Source organism: Vitis vinifera, chromosome 5 (assembly GCF_030704535.1).
Source record: "Vitis vinifera cultivar Pinot Noir 40024 chromosome 5, ASM3070453v1".
In the NCBI taxonomy this organism is placed as follows: domain Eukaryota; kingdom Viridiplantae; phylum Streptophyta; class Magnoliopsida; order Vitales; family Vitaceae; genus Vitis; species Vitis vinifera.
In genome coordinates this window covers 21,503,257-21,523,033 of record NC_081809.1, presented here as the reverse complement: position 1 = coordinate 21,523,033, position 19,777 = coordinate 21,503,257, and the positions used below count along the sequence as shown (strand labels likewise).

General features: G+C 39.6%; 1 protein-coding gene across 1 annotated transcript; it reads right to left on the bottom strand.

Annotated features, from left to right (window-relative positions):
* Positions 1 to 10,080: 10,080 nt before the first annotated feature.
* On the bottom strand, positions 10,081 to 12,373 carry LOC100253234 (auxin efflux carrier component 3). The gene is made up of 5 exons (XM_010652115.3): positions 11,448 to 12,373; positions 11,118 to 11,346; positions 10,954 to 11,039; positions 10,631 to 10,865; positions 10,081 to 10,531 (listed from the first exon to the last, which is right to left on the bottom strand). The coding sequence occupies exons 1-5, from the start codon at positions 12,220 to 12,222 to the stop codon at positions 10,465 to 10,467; spliced, it is 1,392 nt and encodes a 463-aa protein (XP_010650417.1). The 5' UTR covers positions 12,223 to 12,373; the 3' UTR covers positions 10,081 to 10,464.
* Between the last annotated feature and the right edge of the window lie 7,404 nt (positions 12,374 to 19,777).

The window sequence follows — 19,777 nt, the reverse complement described above, 5'->3', positions numbered from 1 at the left end:
AAGTATGGGAAGGCAAAACATTGAAGAAGTGACAAAAAAGCATCTAATAGGATTGGCAAAACTTAGAGGATGGGTATGATTTGATTGGCCATCAATTGCCTATTAATTAAATTCTACACGACTCTTGACCGACATGTAAGGTGGAATGATAGAATTGGTGAAATTGAAATGAATCTCACCCATGAAAAACCAAGTACATTTGACAATATGAGTAGAATAATAGTGTCTTATGTTGCCCTATTTATTATACTACCTCTTGCCCCCCAAATTTATTCAATTTTAGTGTTTTTTCTCTCGAGTCATTCACATCCACAAATTTTGTCGATAATTCAATTTTGACTCTTTTAGCTAAAACGGCACCCCACTTCGTTAAAAGAGATGAAAAAAATTTTATCTATGTTTTTACTTGACGAGTAAGTCATTTTTGACATAAAAACCTTTAATTGTTTAAAATATTTATATTAGGTTTTAAAAGAAATAATTATTTTTACAAGAAAATAATGAAGATGGTTTCGTCAAAATATGAGAAAAAAAAAATAAAAATGGAAGGATTAGATTATCAAAATTGGATTTTCAATTATCCTTTCAATCAAATAACCCTTGAAATATATCATATAATTAAATAATTTTATTAGATATTTAATTGAAAATATCATGTTGTTATGAGCTAATTGAGTCATATTGAAAGATAATTAAGTCACATTAAAAGGTAATTTGATTATATTTGAAAGATAACTTGATCTAAATTGTGATATTTTATATTAGATAAGAAAAAAAAAATTCTGATGCTATATAAATATAAACTTCTTTTAACTTAGATGTATTTTGAAGTAGTAAAGGTCCTTTGAGTTTACTGATATTAGAATCAATCCTTGATCGTAATGTAATAGTTTGTTTGACCTTATATAAATGTCTATCGAGTACGTTATGTCTGTATGGAAGTCCCTGTAGACAAATAAATGTTTTTCCACACAATCATCATAGATCAAGTATAACTAAAATATGATCAAAGTATTACAAAATTGTAACTAAAGTTATTATTGTTGTCACCTCGCGTATCAGGTGGTCCAAGTTACTGCTAGATGGATGAACACGCGATTCTCAACACACAACGGGTTCTTGATTCAGTGGTCGTACCTGCAAAAAGGCATCCGGACAGGGTGTCCGAACGCACCCTCCGATGGTTTTGTTAGCCATGGTGAGAAAGAAGAATGTAAATCAGTTGGCCTTTTACTAGGTATCAAGAGGTTACCAAGAGATCCCTTTCTTCTTCGTGCGAAGGTATATATATACAGCTGCAGGGGTACTGTTCCTCTCATTAATGGTGAGGAGATATTTTATGTTGTGATGATGACAATAGGTGTCAGTAGGAACATTATCACCCTACGAACGACTGTCAGAAACCATGGTAGGTTACGCAACTGTCAGAGATCGTGGGAAGGTGATCATGTAGAATGATCGTGGGAAGTGACTTGCTATCACTTCATCATGTCTTCTCACTCTGCAGGTGACAAGATGTGGGCCATGGCTGCTTGTTGTGATTGCGTGTAAGACTCGCTTTACTTTGATTTGACCATCCAGACGATTTATATCCGGATGGCTCATGCTGATTATCCGGATGTGTTGTGGAGACTATCCGGATGTCTACGCTCTGCCAGCGTCGTTTGCTCTTCCTTAGATAGGAGAAGATGAAACGTCGTTTGCCTTTCCTTGAGGCGGTCCGGATAGGATAACTGTACCATGCATATCCTTAGGGGAATCCGGATGATGATGGTCCGGCTGATAACACGTGCCACGCGTCACTATGAGCTGCGTGCCACGTGTTTCCCAAGGGGAGGGGTCCCTACATTGCCCCCCTTTTTAACTTGCCTATTTTGCCCAAAGAATGGGCGGGTTAAAAATAACTGGCTTTTGAAAACTGAAGAAGTCCCTTCGTCTGACTAAGCCACGTGGCGAGTGGGGGTTCCGATTCCGGGACAAGAGGTACCTTCTGCTTCCTCATCTGAGGAAGATCCTGCTGACGATGCTGCTCCTGCTAGCCCTTTCAGCTACGCGGAGTTGGAAGTTAAGTTAAAGCAGATTACACCCGACTGGAAAGCCATCAAGCCCTCTGCTAAGATGTTTGATATGATAGAAACGATATATCGTTGTCTTGTGTTTTTGCTTTTTGACTTTTTGTTGCACTGATGTGTTTGTTGTAGTATGATTTATGTCTTTGCTTTTGTTGTTTGCGTGTTAGCTGGTGAGGAGCCTCCGCGGCATGGCTCAACAACACGATCTTTTTACTCAGCTGCTGCAGACTGCAGACTATATGAGGACCTTCTCCTCTCGGCGCCTAGAGATTGAAAATCAGCTGCGTTTGAGAATGGAGGAGGCTGAGGCTAATTTATCCACCATGCGGGAGGAAAATGAAGCCCTCCGAGCGGAATTGGCTGAGGCGAAGAGTCGCGAAGAATCAATTGCGGGTCGCCTACATGAGGCGGAAGGTGAGGCAGCCCGGCTGAGGGATGAAGTGAGTCAACTCCGGACCGAAGTTTCGAATGAAAAGAAACAGAAGGAAGACTTGCAGCTGCGCCTGGACGTGCAAAAAGAACTTGAACGGGAGTTTGCTGTGGAAAGGGAGGAACTTGCAGCGGACTACCAGCAGCAAGTGGATGATACGTTTATCTTTGGGAATCGCTGCTGCATGAAGAAGAACGGCATCAAGCAAGATACCCCTTCAATTCCTCCGGGTGAAGAAAAGAAGCTCTATGAGAAGCCCGCTCCCTGATAGTTATCTCTTTTTGCCATTTTTCTGCTGTAATTTTTCCTTCTGTCTTTTTGTGGTCCGGAGATCTCTTTGTAATTATACTTATTCATATCAATAAAAACATACTTCTTTCTCATTTTGCACTTGTGTATACTTTTTATTGATAGTACTGCTTTAAATTGGACACATTCCATGGTCTGAGTAACGGAGTGCCATCTAGCTTTTGTAAATGATAGGCTCCATTTTCGTTTGCCTTAGACACTATGTAGGGTCCTTCCCAATTAGCTTGGAACTTTCCAACGCCTACTTCAGTAGTATTTTCAAAAACTTTTCTAAGTACTAGCGTACCATTTTTGAAGTTTCTGGGCCTGACTTTTCGATTGTAATGCGCTGATGCCCTTTGTTGATAATCTGCCATCCGGATGGCCGCGCTTTCTCTGACTTCGTCTGCCCAGTCCAAATTTCTTCCTAGTTCCGCGTTGGTATCTTTTTGTTTTGCTGCATCGGTCCGGGTAGTAGGAAGACCTATTTCAGTAGGAATTACTGCATCCATTCCATATGTGAGGGCGAAAGGAGTGTTTCCTGTCGGCCGTCCGGGTGTGGTTCGATAGGCCCATAGGACGCCGGGTAGCTCCTCCACCCACTTCCCTTTGGCTTGCTCAAGCCTTTTCTTTAGGGCATTGATTAGAGTTTTGTTTGTGGCTTCCGCCTGCCCATTGCTTTGAGGATAACGCGGCGTGGAGTATGAATTCCGGATGTTCAGTTCCGAACAGAAATTTCTGAATGCAATGTTGTCAAATTGTGGACCATTGTCAGCTATGATGATTTGGGGAATTCCAAAGCGGCAAACAATGCTCTTCCATACGAATTTGGTGACATCTTTATCTTTGATGCTTGCATATGCTTCAGCTTCTACCCATTTACTGAAGTAATCAGTGGCGACAAGAAGGAATTTCTTTTGGGCAGGTGCTGCTGGGAGGAGTCCCACTATGTCCATGCCCCACTACGCGAAAGGCCATGGGCCTGAGACCGATTTCAATGCTGCCGATGGCGTATGTGGAATGAGAGCGTATCTTTGACATTTATCACACTTTTGGACATATGCCGCTGCGTCTTTCTTCATTGTTGGCCAATAGTATCCCTGTGAATGAGCTCTATGTGCCAGGGATCGTCCTCCCGTATGATTTCCGCATATTCCTTCATGTAATTCAGCTAGCACATACTGAGCTTCTGAATGCCCAAGACAGCGAAGATAAGGCCCTGTGAAGGATCGCTTGTACAGGTGCCCCCCGATCAGGGTGAAACAGGCAGCTTGCACCCGGATTTTGTGTGCTCGTTTAGGATCTTCGGGTAAAGTGCCTGCCCGGAGATATTCTGCAATATTATGCGTCCATTCTTGATCATCCGTTTGGTTTGCCTCAATGGTGTTGCAAGTGGAATCGTCTGTGACAGAGGGATTGCCTTGCACATGTATAGGCAGTAGAATGGCTTCTTTGATAGGGAGGGAGGCAGCTATGCCGGCCAAAGCGTCAGCGTGCCTATTGTCAGCTCGCCTAATTTTTTCGATTGTCCAATCGGTGAATTGCTGTAAGGTGCTTCTTACTTTGGCCAAGTATCGCGCCATGCGTGAGTCCTTAGCCTCATATTCTTTCTGGACATGCCTTACCACTAGCTGCGAGTCGCTGTAGATCCGAAGTTTAGAGACGGATAGCGTAAGGGCGAGGTCCAATCCGGACAGGATGGCCTCGTATTCTGCTTCATTGTTAGACGCGGAGAATCCCAGCCGGATGGCTTGCTCCAGATGTTCCCCAGTTGGGGACTGTAGTAAGAGCCCAACTCCAGAGCCTGATGAGCGTGAGGCTCCGTCAACTCGTAGTGTCCACCACTCCTGTTCACTTGACTCGTGGTGCTGGTCGGGTCTTCGTGAATATTCGAGCACGAAGTCGGCCATTACTTGGCCTTTTTTGGATAATCTGGGTTGGAATTCGATTCCAAATTCGCTCAATTCGATGGCCCATTGTAGCATTCGCCCAGTTAAATCTGGTTTGTGCAGAATGCTACGAAGGGGTTGGTCGGTTAGTACAATCACTGGGTGGGCTTGAAAATAGGGGTGGAGCTTTTGGGCAGCACTTCGAAGAGCTAAGGCTGTTAGCTCCATTTTTGAATACCTGGTTTCTACATCTGCCAATGCCCTGCTGACATAGTAGACAGGTTTCTGCTCCTTTGGTGAAGGGCAGCGGAATAGGACGGCGCTGATTGCCCATTCTGAGACAGCCAGATACATGTACAGCTTCTCCTTTGGGATGGGGCTGCTCAAGATGGGTGGGTGCATAAGACAATGTTTAATTCTTTCCAACGCGTTTTGGCAATTGTCCGTCCACTCATGCGTTCCAGCTTTTCGTATCGCCAAGAAGAAGGGTCGCAACTCATCAGTGAAGCGGGCTATGAAACGCCCTAACGCAACGAGCTTGCCTGTGAGGCGTTGTAACTCCTTTTTGTTCCTGGGAGGAGGTGTCTCCATGACTGCTTTGACTTGATCCGGGCTGACTTCTATGCCTCTTTGGCTGAACATAAATCCCAGAAATTTGCCAGCACTCACGCCAAAGGCACATTTGGAAGGATTTAGCTTCATGCCATAATTTCGCAAGAGATAAAAAACTTCTTGTAAATGGAGGATATGCTGTTCTCGAGTTTTGCTTTTAACCACGATATCGTCAATGTATACCTCGACCGAGCGGCCTATCAGAGGTTTGAAGATTTTAGTCATCAATCTTTGATACGTGGCGCCAGCGTTTTTGAGTCCGAATGGCATGACTTTGTAGCAATAGAGGCCGTGTGGCGTTAGGAACGCTGTTTTTTCTTCGTCCTCCGGGGACATAGGGATTTGATGATATCCGGAGAAGGCATCCAATAAAGAGAGCATCCCCTGCCCGGAAGTGGAATCCACAATCTGATCTATTCGTGGCAAGGGGAAACTGTCTTTTGGACACGCATTGTTGAGATTGGTATAGTCTACACAAACTCGCCATTTTCCTTCTTTTTTGGGTACCACGACTACGTTTGCCAGCCAATCCGGATAAGAAACTTCTCTGATGAATTCGGCTTCGAGCAATTTATCGATCTCGTTCCGGATGATTCTTTGTCTATCCGGGTGGAAGCGCCTAATCTTCTGCCGGACGGGTCTGGCAGTTAAAAAGACGTTAAGCCTGTGAGATGCAATGGAGGGGTGAATTCCCTTCATGTCAGAATGTGCCCACGTGAAGATGTCATGGTTCTGTCTGAGGACTTTTTGCATGCCCTGAGTTTTTTCTTGTGTCATGAGGGAACTGATGTTTGTGAGGTGATCGCTTTCCTCCGAAATTTGGACTGTTTGTAAGGGATCTGCTACCGGGGGATCCTTGTCCGCCGGACCCAATAATTGCTATTGGTCGTGCGCAATGCTAGGTTCAGGGGGAGATGCATCCTCCTGGTTAGTGACTGCTTCACGTGCTATTTGATAGCACTGGCGAGCGGCTAATTGGCTGTCATACAAGTCAGTTTGCCCTTCGTTGGTGAGGAAACTCACCATTTGATGATATGTGGAAGGGATGGCTTTCATGTAGTGAAGCCATGTGCGTCCCAAGATGACATTGAAGGGTGACAACTCTTGTACCACGGAGAATTGCACGTTGAGAGTGACTGGGCCAGCTCGAACCGACAGTATAATGTCTCCTAAGGATGTTGTTGATGACCCGTTGAATCCGGATAAGATTCGTCCGGGGTTTTCGAGACCCGCGAGACTATGTCCCATGTGGCCCACGACTGATGCTTGCACCAGATCGACTGAACTGCCTGGGTCGACCAAGATACGTCTTACATCAAAATCTCCTATTTCTAGGGAGATGATGAGGGCGTCGCGATGTGGCTGTAGCGTCCGGGTGGGATCTACTGGTGGGAAAATGATTGTCCCATCTATGGGGCGAGGGCCCTCTCCAGTGAGACCCGGCCGGATGGAATTAATGCGTTCGCGTATTGACGCGGCTCACAGCAATCTCTGCCTTTTCCGCCTGGAATCGTATTCCTCGTCAGATGGGCCCCCGTTAATATAGTTTATGACAGCCTTGGGGGCGACTGGGGCCCTCGGGGCCCCAGAGTTATGATGTTGAGATGCGTCCCTTCCTCCAGTATCTGAGCGGAGGTACTGTTTTAAATGTCCTGCTTTGATGAGCCTTTCAACCAGATACTGGAGGGACCGACATGTCTCTGTTGTATGACTATGGTCTTTGTGGAAGGCGCATTTCTTGCTGCGGTCTCTCATGGATGGGTCCGTTTCGAGGGGTCTAGGCCACCTGAAGTCGGACAACCCTTGGATCATTGGAAGAAGTTTTTCGTATGATACGGATAGGGGTGTGATGGGCGGCCTATCCGGACGACTCGGCCCGTCCTGCCTCCGGTCAACTGGTTTTGGCCGGTCCGTAGGTTTGGCATGTCTGTCCGCGTTATCTCTAGAAGCCCGTCCGGCAACCAAAACTTGCTGAGTGGCTGCACGCACGTCATCTTCGAGCATTGAATATTTGTTAGCACGTCTGAACAAATCGTCCATCGTTGTAGGAGGCTTTTTGGCCAACGATTCGAAAAATGGAGTGCCTGGACAAATGCTTCTCTTGAAGATCTGTAGGACAACATCCATGCTGCAAACCTCTATTTGAAGTACGGCTTGGCCAAATCGTTTCACAAATTCCCTCAAGGATTCATTGTCTCTCATTTTTATATTCTGGAGGATGCTGATATTCTGCTTGTGTCGAGCAGAGCACAAGTACTGTCCCACGAATGCTTCAGAGAGGTCCCTGAAATTGTCAATAGAGTTAGGAGGTAGGCGATGAAACCATGAGAGGGCCTGCCCTTGAAGGCTGGCGGGGAATACTTTGTATAGCAATGCATCGTTGCCAATATCGAGCGTCATAAGCTGTCGATAGTGCATGATGTGATCGAAGGGATCGTTGGTCCCATCGTATGTGGAAAACTTTGGTACGAGGAATCCCCTTGGGGGCTCGTAATGGGTGATATGAGAGCAAAAGGGCGTGGAGAGCATATCATCCAGCCTTTTGCTGATGGAGCCAATGGGTGGCTCGTTTGGGAGGTTTCTCCCAACTGGTCGTTCCGCTAGGTGTGAGTGAACGTTCCGCATCGCTGGGGTGACCACGGAGTCATGATGCGGAGGTACGTTCTGCACCATGGGAGCGATCATAGGATCGGGGCGTGGCGCCCGGGTTGTGGCTACTAGTGGCCTTGATCTTCCAGGCTCTTGTGGGCCTAGTCTTGCGCGCATAGAACTTGACAACTGTGATTTTCTATCACGTTGTCTTTTTGCTGAGAAATGAGTGGAATCTGAGCTTTCCTCACGTGGAGCTCGAGGCATAGGCGTGCGTGGCTCATGGGACAGCTCCTGTTGACCCAGGATATATTGATTCTGGCTCTGGCCTTGAGTTTGCCACCTGGCCTCTTGAACGCTGACGACAAGGAGGACCTGACATTGAGGCTTGAATGCGTAACACAGCATTTTCTTCCCTTAACCTCTCCGTCTCCTGGAGGAGAGCTCTTAGCTGTTTTTCACTCGCCAACTATCTTTTTTCGATGGCCTGACGCCATTCGAGATTATTTTCCTCCCCTCCACCAGATGATCGACTTTGGGAAGGTGTAGCCATCTTTGCTAGTAACTGAATCAAAATAAAAAGTACAGTTTTCCCACAGACGGTGCCAATGTTGTCACCTCGCGTATCAGGTGGTCCAAGTTACTGCTAGATGGATGAACACGCGATTCTCAACACACAACGGGTTCTTGATTCAGTGGTCGTACCTGCAAAAAGGCATCTGGACAGGGTGTCCGGACGCACCATCCGATGGTTTTGTTAGCCATGGTGAGAAAGAGGAATGTAAATCAGTTGACATTTTACTAGGTATCAAGAGGTTACCAGGAGATCCCTTTCTTCTTCGTGCGAAGGTATATATATACAGCTGCAGGGGTACTGTTCATCTCATTAATGGTGAGGAGATATTTTATGTTGTGATGATGACAATAGGTGTCAGTAGGAACATTATCACCCTACGAACGACTGTCAGAAACCATGGTAGGTTACGCGACTATCAGAGATCGTGGGAAGGTGATCATGTAGAATGATCGTGGGAAGTGACTTGCTATCACTTCATCCTGTCTTCTCACTCTGCAGGTGACAAGATGTGGGCCATGGCTGCTTGTTGTGATTGCGTGTAAGACTCGCTTTACTTTGATTTGACCATCCAGACGATTTATATCCGGATGGCTCATGCTGATTATCCGGATGTGTTGTGGAGACTATCCGGATGTCTACGCTCTGCCAGCGTCGTTTGCTCTTCCTTGGATAGGAGAAGATGAAACGTCGTTTGCCTTTCCTTGAGGCAGTCCGGATAGGATAACTGTACCATGCATATCCTTAGGGGAATCCGGATGATGATGGTCCGGCTGATAACACGTGCCACGCGTCACTATGAGCTGCGTGCCACGTGTTTCCCAAGGGGAGGGGTCCCTACAATTATATCTCTAAATGCATGTCATTCATTTGCATAATTTATATATATGAAAAATCCATAATTTTTTTTTTTACAAGATGTATGAAATTAAAGTAAATTTGGATTAATGAAATCATGAAATAGACACACAAAATGAGAAGTCAAGATTCACTTTATGCACACATGAAAATGTGATTGATGGCTATAGTTCCAACATATGAGAGGCAAACCAAATCTGGTAGGGGCAAAAATATTATTGGTGTAGATCTACCACTTTATCAATATACGCAAGAAAAAAAGGAGTGGCTCATAAATTCCAAAAATTTAACAATGATTCCGATCTAGTTTTGCAATTTCAATTTTGTTGGCTTAAAAAAACAAAAAAGGAATATGGGTTACAAATATTTAACAAAATAAAAACTATATAGTATGATTTATAAGCCAAGATGTCAAAGGAGAAACCGATAACTAGGTGGTGGGTCAGGGTCTTATTTTGTAGTATATGTAGTATGTTAAATCATGGTGATATGAATACAATGGTGGAGTGACATGTGGTACGTGTTGCTGACTTGCTTTTTGGGACAAGAGAGTCCACACTTTAATGCTCAGAATCCAATCCCAATATGTGCCAAAATTTGTAACCCTACTTCTGCAAGTTGGATAATTGGAAAAATGATTGAGTCATTAATCAAATCTTTGAATTTGTTATATGATGGAAGTGTTGTTACAGCTTATAATATAACTCTAATTTTTTTCTTTTCTTTCCAATTTTCATGGCAACCAAACAATACATGGTCAGAACAATCTGGGTTTTAACTAATTCTATTTCAAATCACAGCAAAAAATAAAATAAAATACATATGCTCCTTTCCCTCTCTCACACACACTAGAACAATATAATCCCCTTTGAAAATAGGGGGAAAAGGAAAAGTAGTACAAACTAAAAACCAATCTGCTGATCATATTAAGAAGTGGGGTTTCTCTCCTAGCAAGCATTGAATTGAGACCATCAATAATTGTGATGTCTGTGGTGTGCATTACTGGTTAATTAGCTGTCCAAAAGCTGTGATGAACACACTTGACAATGATACATAAGATGCATATTGTGGATTGATCAATCACCAGGATGGCTAAGTTTCCCATGCTTGATCCTTTTCCAGGTTTGGTGCAGGAGTACGTACTCAGTCGTATTACAGTCCCAGGAGAACATAGTACAGAATTGTGATGGGAAGGGCGACAATCATTCCAAAAATTACCCTGAAAGTTTGATAAGAGGAGCATGTGATAATAATTAATAGCCATGGTGGGTATTGTTGTATTCTACTGTATTTGGAGTTTGATGCTGTGAGTACTTACGCTGTGCTTAGCATTTCTGGATGCAGGTTGTATTCCCTGGAAAACACAAAGGGAACTATGCCTTGCGGCAGAGCGGCTTGTACAATGGAGACCCGCAACACGGTGCCCCTAAGACCTACTGCAACAGAAGCAACTGCCATCACAGCAGGGCCAGCCAAGAACCTGACAAGCATGCCATACGCGGCTAGTCTATTCCCACATGCTATGATCCTTGATTGGAGAGCCATGAACAGACCTGCAAGTCCAGGGATTTGAAGTAAGGACATGAAGCACATGAGAATGAAAGTCTTGGTTAATTTGGGACCTTTCTTCTTAGTTCTTACCAAGGCTAAACATGGCCATCCCAAGGCCTGCATTTGACAGTATTGTGACCGAGTTCTCCAAGATTTGGGGCTTCTTTATGTCCCATCTGCCCCAACAAGGAAAAGAAATTAGAATGGAATGATGAATATAACACAGATGGTAAGCTCCAAGTGTGAATAATTACCTGCAGGAAGCCAAAGCCCAGGCTAAACCCAGTACGCTGGCATAAGAGTTGGGGTTCCTCACAAGCTTAAACCACACCCTTTTCATGATTTGCTTCAACATGGCTGAGGATGTGGAGGAATCCATATTCTGATCTTTAAGGAAATTGGGCTTCTCATCTTCTCCTGTCTTCCCTTGGACTTTGATTTCCTCTTCTCTTCTGCAGACTTGCACTGACTGCCCACAAACACCTATTTCATAAAGCACATATGTTTAATACTGGTACTACTACTATTCAGACAAAAAAGGAATGGAAAGAAGAAGAAGAAGAAGAATACTAATTCAATCTTGCCTTGAGAACTGCAACACCCGCATCGCCAAATGAACAGATGGACCTCTTTACCGTCTTCCTGCGCGGCGCCTCCTGCCGGCGTTGGTTTCAAACATGACCGAGAATCTGGAGCCACCTTGTTTACATTCTGCGTGGTCTGAGGATTGGAAGGCGTTCTAACCACCACATCAACTACTTCGTCTTCGCCGGCGCCGGTGCCGCCGCAGTTTCTCCCGATCATCTCCTGGATTCCTCCGAAATTCTCCCCGCTCCTCTCACTGTTACTCACACTACTGTCCTTGAACTTGTTCAGTATGAAAATCCTTGCTTCTCTATACTCAAACAGAAAGAGTAACAAAGTGTACCAAATTATGCACTGTAGAACCACGGCTTGGATAATGAGGTACTCCTTATCGTCTCCGTACATGGATTTCAGAAGTGGGATCCCCATCACAAGGGTGTTTGGGAGGGTGGAAATGGAGAAAAGCGTGATTGTCCAGTCAAGGCTGCCTCGCTTTGAGAACTTAGCCCAAGAAAACAAGATGATTAGGATTAGAACTTTGGAGACTCCATCAGCAGCAATGAAGAGGAAGTCCATCTTGTAAGGATTTATCCTTGAAATAACCTCAAAGGAGAGAAGTGGGATGGCGAAAATGGCCACGAATCTGTTGATGCCTGCGCATTGATCCGGAGAGAACACGTTCCACCATTTTACAGAAGCATAAGCCAAAAACATAGTCACATAGAGAGGAACCACCGCACTTAGAACACCATACAGATCCTTGATGCTAATCATTGCTCACTTTTTCTTGGTTTTTGCCTATCCCTTTTCCTCTCTGCTACCTTGGCTTGCAGTGATTCAAAAGGGAAGTATGACCAGTGGGCTCCAAAGGATGGCAAGAGCCTCAAGAACTTAGACTGCTTACCAGGAGTTCTTATTACTTCTACTATGTTGGTGACATATATATTGTCACCTAGCAGCTTCACTACGGTAAATTGATTGCGATAGTGTGGTAGAACATACCTTCATTTTTTACTTCAATTTTTTTTTCAAATACTCCTTCAATCTCATTGAATTTATTAAATAAATATTACTCGTAAAAACTGATAGTTTAATATGATATCAAATAAAGATTCGAAAATGGTAAATTTATCGTGTGGAGCATCACACGTGGGTTGTCTTTATGAACCCGTGGAATTGTGGGCACAACCATACCAAAAGGAAGAGATATGGATGGTTGCAATCATTTAATTAAGCCGAGGCCTAAGGTGGCATACCTTAAATAGAAGAAAATATTGCTTATCAAATCAACAGTTGATTTTTTAGGACCATGTACACTAAATTTTTTCTAATTTTTTTTTCCTCTTCGCAATATCCCACTTTTATGTGAGTTATTATTAATAAGGGTTTCTCAATAATATTTTTATATGTTAGCATCAATTAGAGTTCGTTTGGTAGTGATTTATGGAAATGTTTTTAATATTTTTAATAGTTAAATTTTTTTTATGATTCAAGTGTTAGAAATACTGGAAATGTTTTCTAAAATCACTTCCAAACGTATTTTTAATCTATTTATATTTATAATCAAAAGAAATTATCATATTTTTATTTTAACATTACCTCATTTAGCATCTCACGTTTTTACTAGGTTGCCATATATCTAGATCTCTTTCTACTAAGTAGTAACCACCATATGTCCTTTACTAAGGCATTTTTAACAATTCATGTTGAATTTGACGAGTTATCTTATAAGTTAGAATAAAAGTACTAGTGGTTATAATTTTAAACTGTTTTCAATTTTTCTAATATTTGAAAGATAAAAATTTTCAAATATTAAAAAGATTAAAAACGCTTTTTAAACTTTAAAACATATCATAAATCTTAAGAGCTAAACAATATGTCTTGAAATATATATATATATATGACACAAATTGTCAATGGATTTGACAATAAATTTAAAACGTGTACATTTTTCACAAACGATATCAATATTTGTTGTGTTTCGTAAGAAAAATCTGAGAAGTTGCTTCCTTCCTTTCCTCACTTCTGATGACAAAGATAGATATTTTCAAGTCTTAAGTCATTCGGTAGAAAAAAAGTAGGAGGGGAATGGATACATTGAACTTATTTACGCCCAGGTTAGACACGTACTACAAGAAACCACTTTTAAGCAGTGGTCAGTAACCGCAATCAATTTAGAGGTTAGAGGGGAGGCACCATCCATATCATATGGTTGCGTAATCGGGCCAACCTCTACCGAGTGTGACCAAGCTGGCATGGGAACATGCTGTATCTGTAGCAGCCTCTAGTGACCGCAACTACAAAGTCTCCTAAGCTATATCCTAGGAGCAATTGGCTAGTCATCGCCTGGATATGAACAAGTTGGTTGCCCATCTCTCTCTAAGTAAAAATACAGTGAAACCTCCGCGAATTAATAACGACTAAGGAAAATCTATTAATTAAGTAAATATTAAATACTTGAATAATTAATAAATTATTAATTTATCAAGATATTTTTTATTTTTATAAAATATTGTGTCTCATATTGTTTAATTGTAATTGAACGAGTTAAATAATTTATTTTACAAATTAACTATTTTTCATGTAATTTATATGGATTTGGTTGCATATTAAAAAATTATTAATTTAGACTGTAAGTGGATTTTATACAAAACTATATATATATTTTTATCATTTATTATTTTATAAATTTATCAAATTATTAATTTAAAACGTCGACCACGGATCGGACCGGACTGGTTCAACCGTCGACCAGTAGCATTTCCCGTCCGGTCCACTATAATGAACCACCCAATCACGGGACGAACCGGGCGGTTCTTGACAAACCGAACGATTCAATAGCAGGCCTCCTTCCACATTTAATTTTTGCAGAACCCACACCTGCAGCCCATATTTGTTAAGCCCACCTTACCTTTAGCCACTTAATGGGCTGCTGTATCCTGAGCCCACAAGGAGGACATGACTTCACCTGGATGAGTGTTGTTTTTTAATAGGCCTCTTTGTTCTTATCAAGCCCACCTAGCAGGACTTGAACCTTGGACCTCAAGTGAAGGAAAAGACGCACCACTCACCTAAACACCATTCTATGCCTAATGTGACAAACAAAGAAAATATATTCTTTCCTAAAAAAAAAATTATTATATTAAATAAAATAATTGAATTTTCTTTCATTTGGAATATATTCACATTTAAATATTATACATGTATCATTTAATAAAATTTAAAATATTAATTTGATAATATCAAGGTAAAAAATAATATTATTGATTTTAAATTTATTTATACATATATTTAATTTTTTATAATTAATTTTAATTTTAATAATATATAAATTATATATTTATTACATCACTAATTTGACCGTGATTAGACCATGGTTCGACCACTGGTTCAACCATTGAATCATGAATAGGTAATTTTACCAGTTCAATGATCAGTCCAATTCTGAAAACACTGATATAAACATAAAAATGTTAACTAAAGATATTAAATGCTAACCAATTGTGAATAGGCCTTCAATAAGTATTCATAAATTTAAGTTAAAAATAATAGATGCATATTGAAAATGTTGAAAATCTTCGGTGAGCAACTAAATTTTTATTTCTCCATTTGTTCGATACAAAGTAAGATTTGGAAGAGGTTGAGGACTTTCCTATGGAGGAGTTTTAAGGCCTTTTTATGGTCTTTTGGCCTCATTGGTCTAATGCCTCCTAGCTGCACATGCTTTTCAAAGTTAACTAGCTTTTTGCAATGGCTTTATATAGACATTTCTAGCTTTAAGTCAGATTTAGGCCATTTAGTCAAAGGTTAGGTACTTTCTGTCAAGTTGAGTTACTAAGTACGCATATTCCCCCAAGTTGGTGGCATGGTTTGGTAATTAGAGGATGGTGTCTTGGGTTGGTTAATTTTTTTTACCCTTCAGTGCTCATATAGTGTTAAGAAATGGTGGTGGTCTAAGTGATTGCTTTTTATGTTACTCCTCCCTTTGAAGGAGTAGACTTGAAAGGCTATGTTGTTTGTCTTTAAAGAACTATCTTTGGCCAAGTAGTTCTCTAAAGATGTTAAGCTTTAGTCTAAGGAGTCATATTGGAGTGAGAAATTTGTTTGGGCTTGATTGAAAGTTGGCATGGAGACCTTTGCTTGAGTTTGGTTCTAGTAGTCATGTGACGAGTTCTTTTGGATAGTTTTTGGTGGATTTATCTCAAGTTGAGGATGTCGACTTGTGCAGATTTGATCTTGAAGTAGTTTCTTTTCTTGTAATTGGCCTTCTTTAGCTTACTGATTTATACTTGGTTGTTTTCTACTTCACTTAGGTCCTAAGTATTGATTTAATGGAGATGTCCAAGAGTTAAGTTGTGCTATTGTAGTCAAAATTGCTTGGAAATACCCAATATAACTATTAAAGGCCTTAGAGGTAGCTTTTTTTTTATACCATTTGCTTGTGAAGGAGTTGAGCCTTTTGTGTGTTAGTAGATCCATTTGGAGATTGACATATACTTTCTCGACAACAAGCATAAACTTAGTCAAATTTTAGGAAACAAGACCAAGAGCGGAGGTTTAGACTTTACACCTTTGGAGGATCATAATGTGTTGTATGAACCTAAAGTGGTTCCTCTTGCGAGTCTCCTTGTTAGAGAGGATACTTGACCTATCTTCATTTGGTTCTTCCCTTATATCTCTGGAGTAGCTTGAATAGTTATTATCTTTGTTGGACTTTTTTTATTATTTACCTTTATAGGGTTTTTACTTGTTTCCTTTACAAGGCTTTTGTTTGTTTCCTTTGTAGAGCTTTTGATGGCATTTTAATGCCTTTAAACTATTGGTTATTTGTTGAGTTTGGGAGTGGGTGGTTGGTGCCTCTCCTTGGCTAGAGAAAGAGGTAAAAATTTTAATTAAGCCCTCATAAGGAGGGTGAATGGTAGCATTGCAGTAGAGGGTCCTTGCATTGCAATTGATTACAATTTCAAGGTTGATAAACCAAGGCCAATCTTTCTCCTTTATAGGAGACTTTAAGACTGCTCTTTTCCCAAGGCTTACTCAATTGAGGTCCTTACATAGACTTGCCTTATTTCTTAAACAAAAGATGGAGGTTTAGTCCCTACACTTATGCAAGTAAGAGTTGTGTTTGAATTGCTTTCTCATTAAGTATAATACATTTTTAGATGAACCACTATTCTAAGGTTTGAGTACTTTGCTGCTATCAGGTCAAGATTGCCAACATGCCTATTTAGTATTGTTCATAGTTTACTAGTGGTACATAGCATTGTATGTTGATTACGCAAGGGTAAAGGGTCAAGTAAAGAGCTCATCTTTTTAAGTGTCTCACTTAACCAATGAGCTATCTCTGGAAATTCTTGGCTAAAAATGGTAGAGCACAAAAAGGAATACCTAAGCAATCTCCTTAAGTAGGTCAGAAAGTCTAAGACTTTTGTGAAGTCAAGCTATTTCCCTTACAAGATGAGAGATTGAGAGATAGAGATGAGGTTTCTGCAAAAGTTTGTCGGAAGTGAATAGTTGGCCTTCAATCTTGGGACAAGCTTGATTAGAATGAGGACTATGCCCTAGGTCAAGCAAATATCCATTTGAAGTTAGAAATGGAGAAATTTGGTCCTCCTAAATTTTGCTTGGGCATCTATTTTGAGGATTTGATTAGTCGATACTTGGTAGATGATCTCGCACTAGAGGATGTAACCAAAGACATTAGGTTGATGAAAGAATGCCTTAGGGCTTTCCCCTATCTTATATTGGGGTTGCTAAGAAAACATATCAATATTGTTCATCAAGCGTTAGTAGATGCCTTATTGTAGTTTGATGTTGATAAGGATTCCTAAGTTGTTTGTTTTTTCTTCTTGATTGTCTATTATGATTATCAAGGATTCATTGTTTACTCTTTTGCTTAAATGAGGGGTTTTTCATTAACTACTATTTGCGAGTTTTCTAGAGGTCTTCTTGACAACTTACATCCTTAGTGTTGTTTGTCTAACTAATCAATGCACTATTAAGCCATTAACTAATCTCCAAGGATTTCTACCACCTATTTCCTAGTTCAAGCTTTTGTCCTTCTATAGTAAGAGGAGGTCGCCATGCCTATAGAATATATCAAAGGTTGATTGAGAATGACATTGTAAGGAGAACAAGACTTTTCACCAAGAAAGAGGGTTTTAGTTTGGAGTAGTCTAGTTTTTACTTCAAGATCAAGTTAGGAAGATACTCCATGATGACTTGTGTTCATTTGATTATTTAATCATTTTTGCATATTTTACCTTTATGTTGGATGAGCAAAATTGACAAGGTTGCCCTTGGCCTTTGGGCTTGGGGTGTCACACAATATCCTCATTTGACAATTTTGTGATAAAATAATGATTATATAAATCATCTAATACTATCAAATGGAGTTTCTAAATCACTCAATATCACTTATGTCTTAACTAAATATCCTAATCACCAATATTTAATAATTGCAACATATCTAGAAAATGCCTAAACTTTGGAACTTATGATCTCCACACCCATAATCAATAACAACTGTGAAAAGCAAGTGTGGAAAAAATAAATAAAACATCATCATATGATTATAGTCCATATTGATTGGAAAAAAAATGATATAAATAATCCAATTCATCTAGTAAAACAATAAGATATCATCACAAATATCAATCCTAAATTATCAATAAGATATCTAAACAATCATATGAATTTCTCCCTCTTTATCACAAAAATAACAAAAATAAATAAATAAGACAAGAAAAAACGCTACATCCAAAAAAAGGGCAAAAATGTGAATTCATAGTTTAAAAAAAAAAAATTCAAGTGCTTGAAGCAACTTTTAGAACGCTCGAGCTCTCTAGCATTTGATGGATACTTGATGCAACACTTGATATAATTTACGAAGCTTTTGATAAGTCCTTTTCTTCTCGAGCTTCGATCTTTCAAGCAGCCTTTGACAATCCTGAACATGCTAACTTACTTTGAGCGACCAAATTTGTTTAACATAAAATATTCAAAAAAAATATGCATACAAGTAATCTTATAAACAAGCAATCTTATAAACATGGAGATAAGGCTAAAGTTTTGGGTGAGTTAGGGTAGGAATGAAGAAAAAGATGACCATTTTCTTTCTCATATTTAAATTTTATTTGAAAATAAAAATTCTCTTGAGATTTTGATTTGAATCTATTAAGACCATGAAAAATTTGTATACATGTTCAATTTTGAACAATTTAATGAATTTTGATGATTCTTAGGGCTATTTGACCTTGGATTAAGCCACCAAAAGAATCTCCTATTTGTAAAAATTTGAAGGATAGAACTTGATTGGGTTAATTATAAGCATTGTTTATAATGTTTTTACGGTCAATCCTTTTACCATTTGCATATATGGATTCCATATTTAGTAGTCTTTGGCTATATTTGGTTCCTAAAAAATAGTAAAGAAAAAAAAATGTTAAAGAAAATGATTTTTTTTATGTTTGGTTTTATTATAAAAATAAAATAAAAAATAAAGCCAAATATAATTAGTAAGAAATTTATATAGTTTTAAATTATTTATCGTTTATATAGAAGAGTTAAATAAGTGAGATGAATGTGAAGTAAGATATAAAAATAATTTATTTGATTTTAAATATAATTTTTATTTTTTTTTCATTTTTTATTTCCATCTACTCTTTTTTTAATATATTTGACTTTAAATCTAATTTTTATTTTCTTTAATTTTTTCTTTCCTTCTACTTTTCCTTTATATTTTTTTTCTTTGCATTTTTCCTCAAACTTTCCAGGACCAAAACACGCCTGAGTTTATGTTAGTCACATGAATAAGATGATTTAATCATGTTTTGGCACTATATATGAAAAATTGATTAAAAATAAAATAAAAAACTAAGAAAAAGGAAGGTATAAAAAAATTCCTCTCCATTTTCCTTGAAAAAAAAGTGGGAAATATTAGGAAAGGATTTATGCATTGATTTTTTTCTTATTTCTTAATTTTTCATGGACAGAAAAATTTTATAATTTGTTACTTTTCTCTTTTTTTGTTTTTTTTTTCAAACTTTCTTGACAGAAAAATAACCTTAATCTTTTGCTAGGTTTCGATATAAAGTCCTTTCACATAGTAGACCATTGGTATGATATTTGGAACTTCATTGATATAGTTTTTAAGTATCACCCTTGTCTCTCCTTCCATTGAATTTGGACATTGGACATTTTTGTTATTTGACTGCTAACTTTGAAATGCTATGAGCATTTGTATTCAAGCCATAATTTCCAAAACATGTGCTTGGATTCAAATCATATCACTGATGATACTCTAAATTTATCACGGAATAGCCAATAC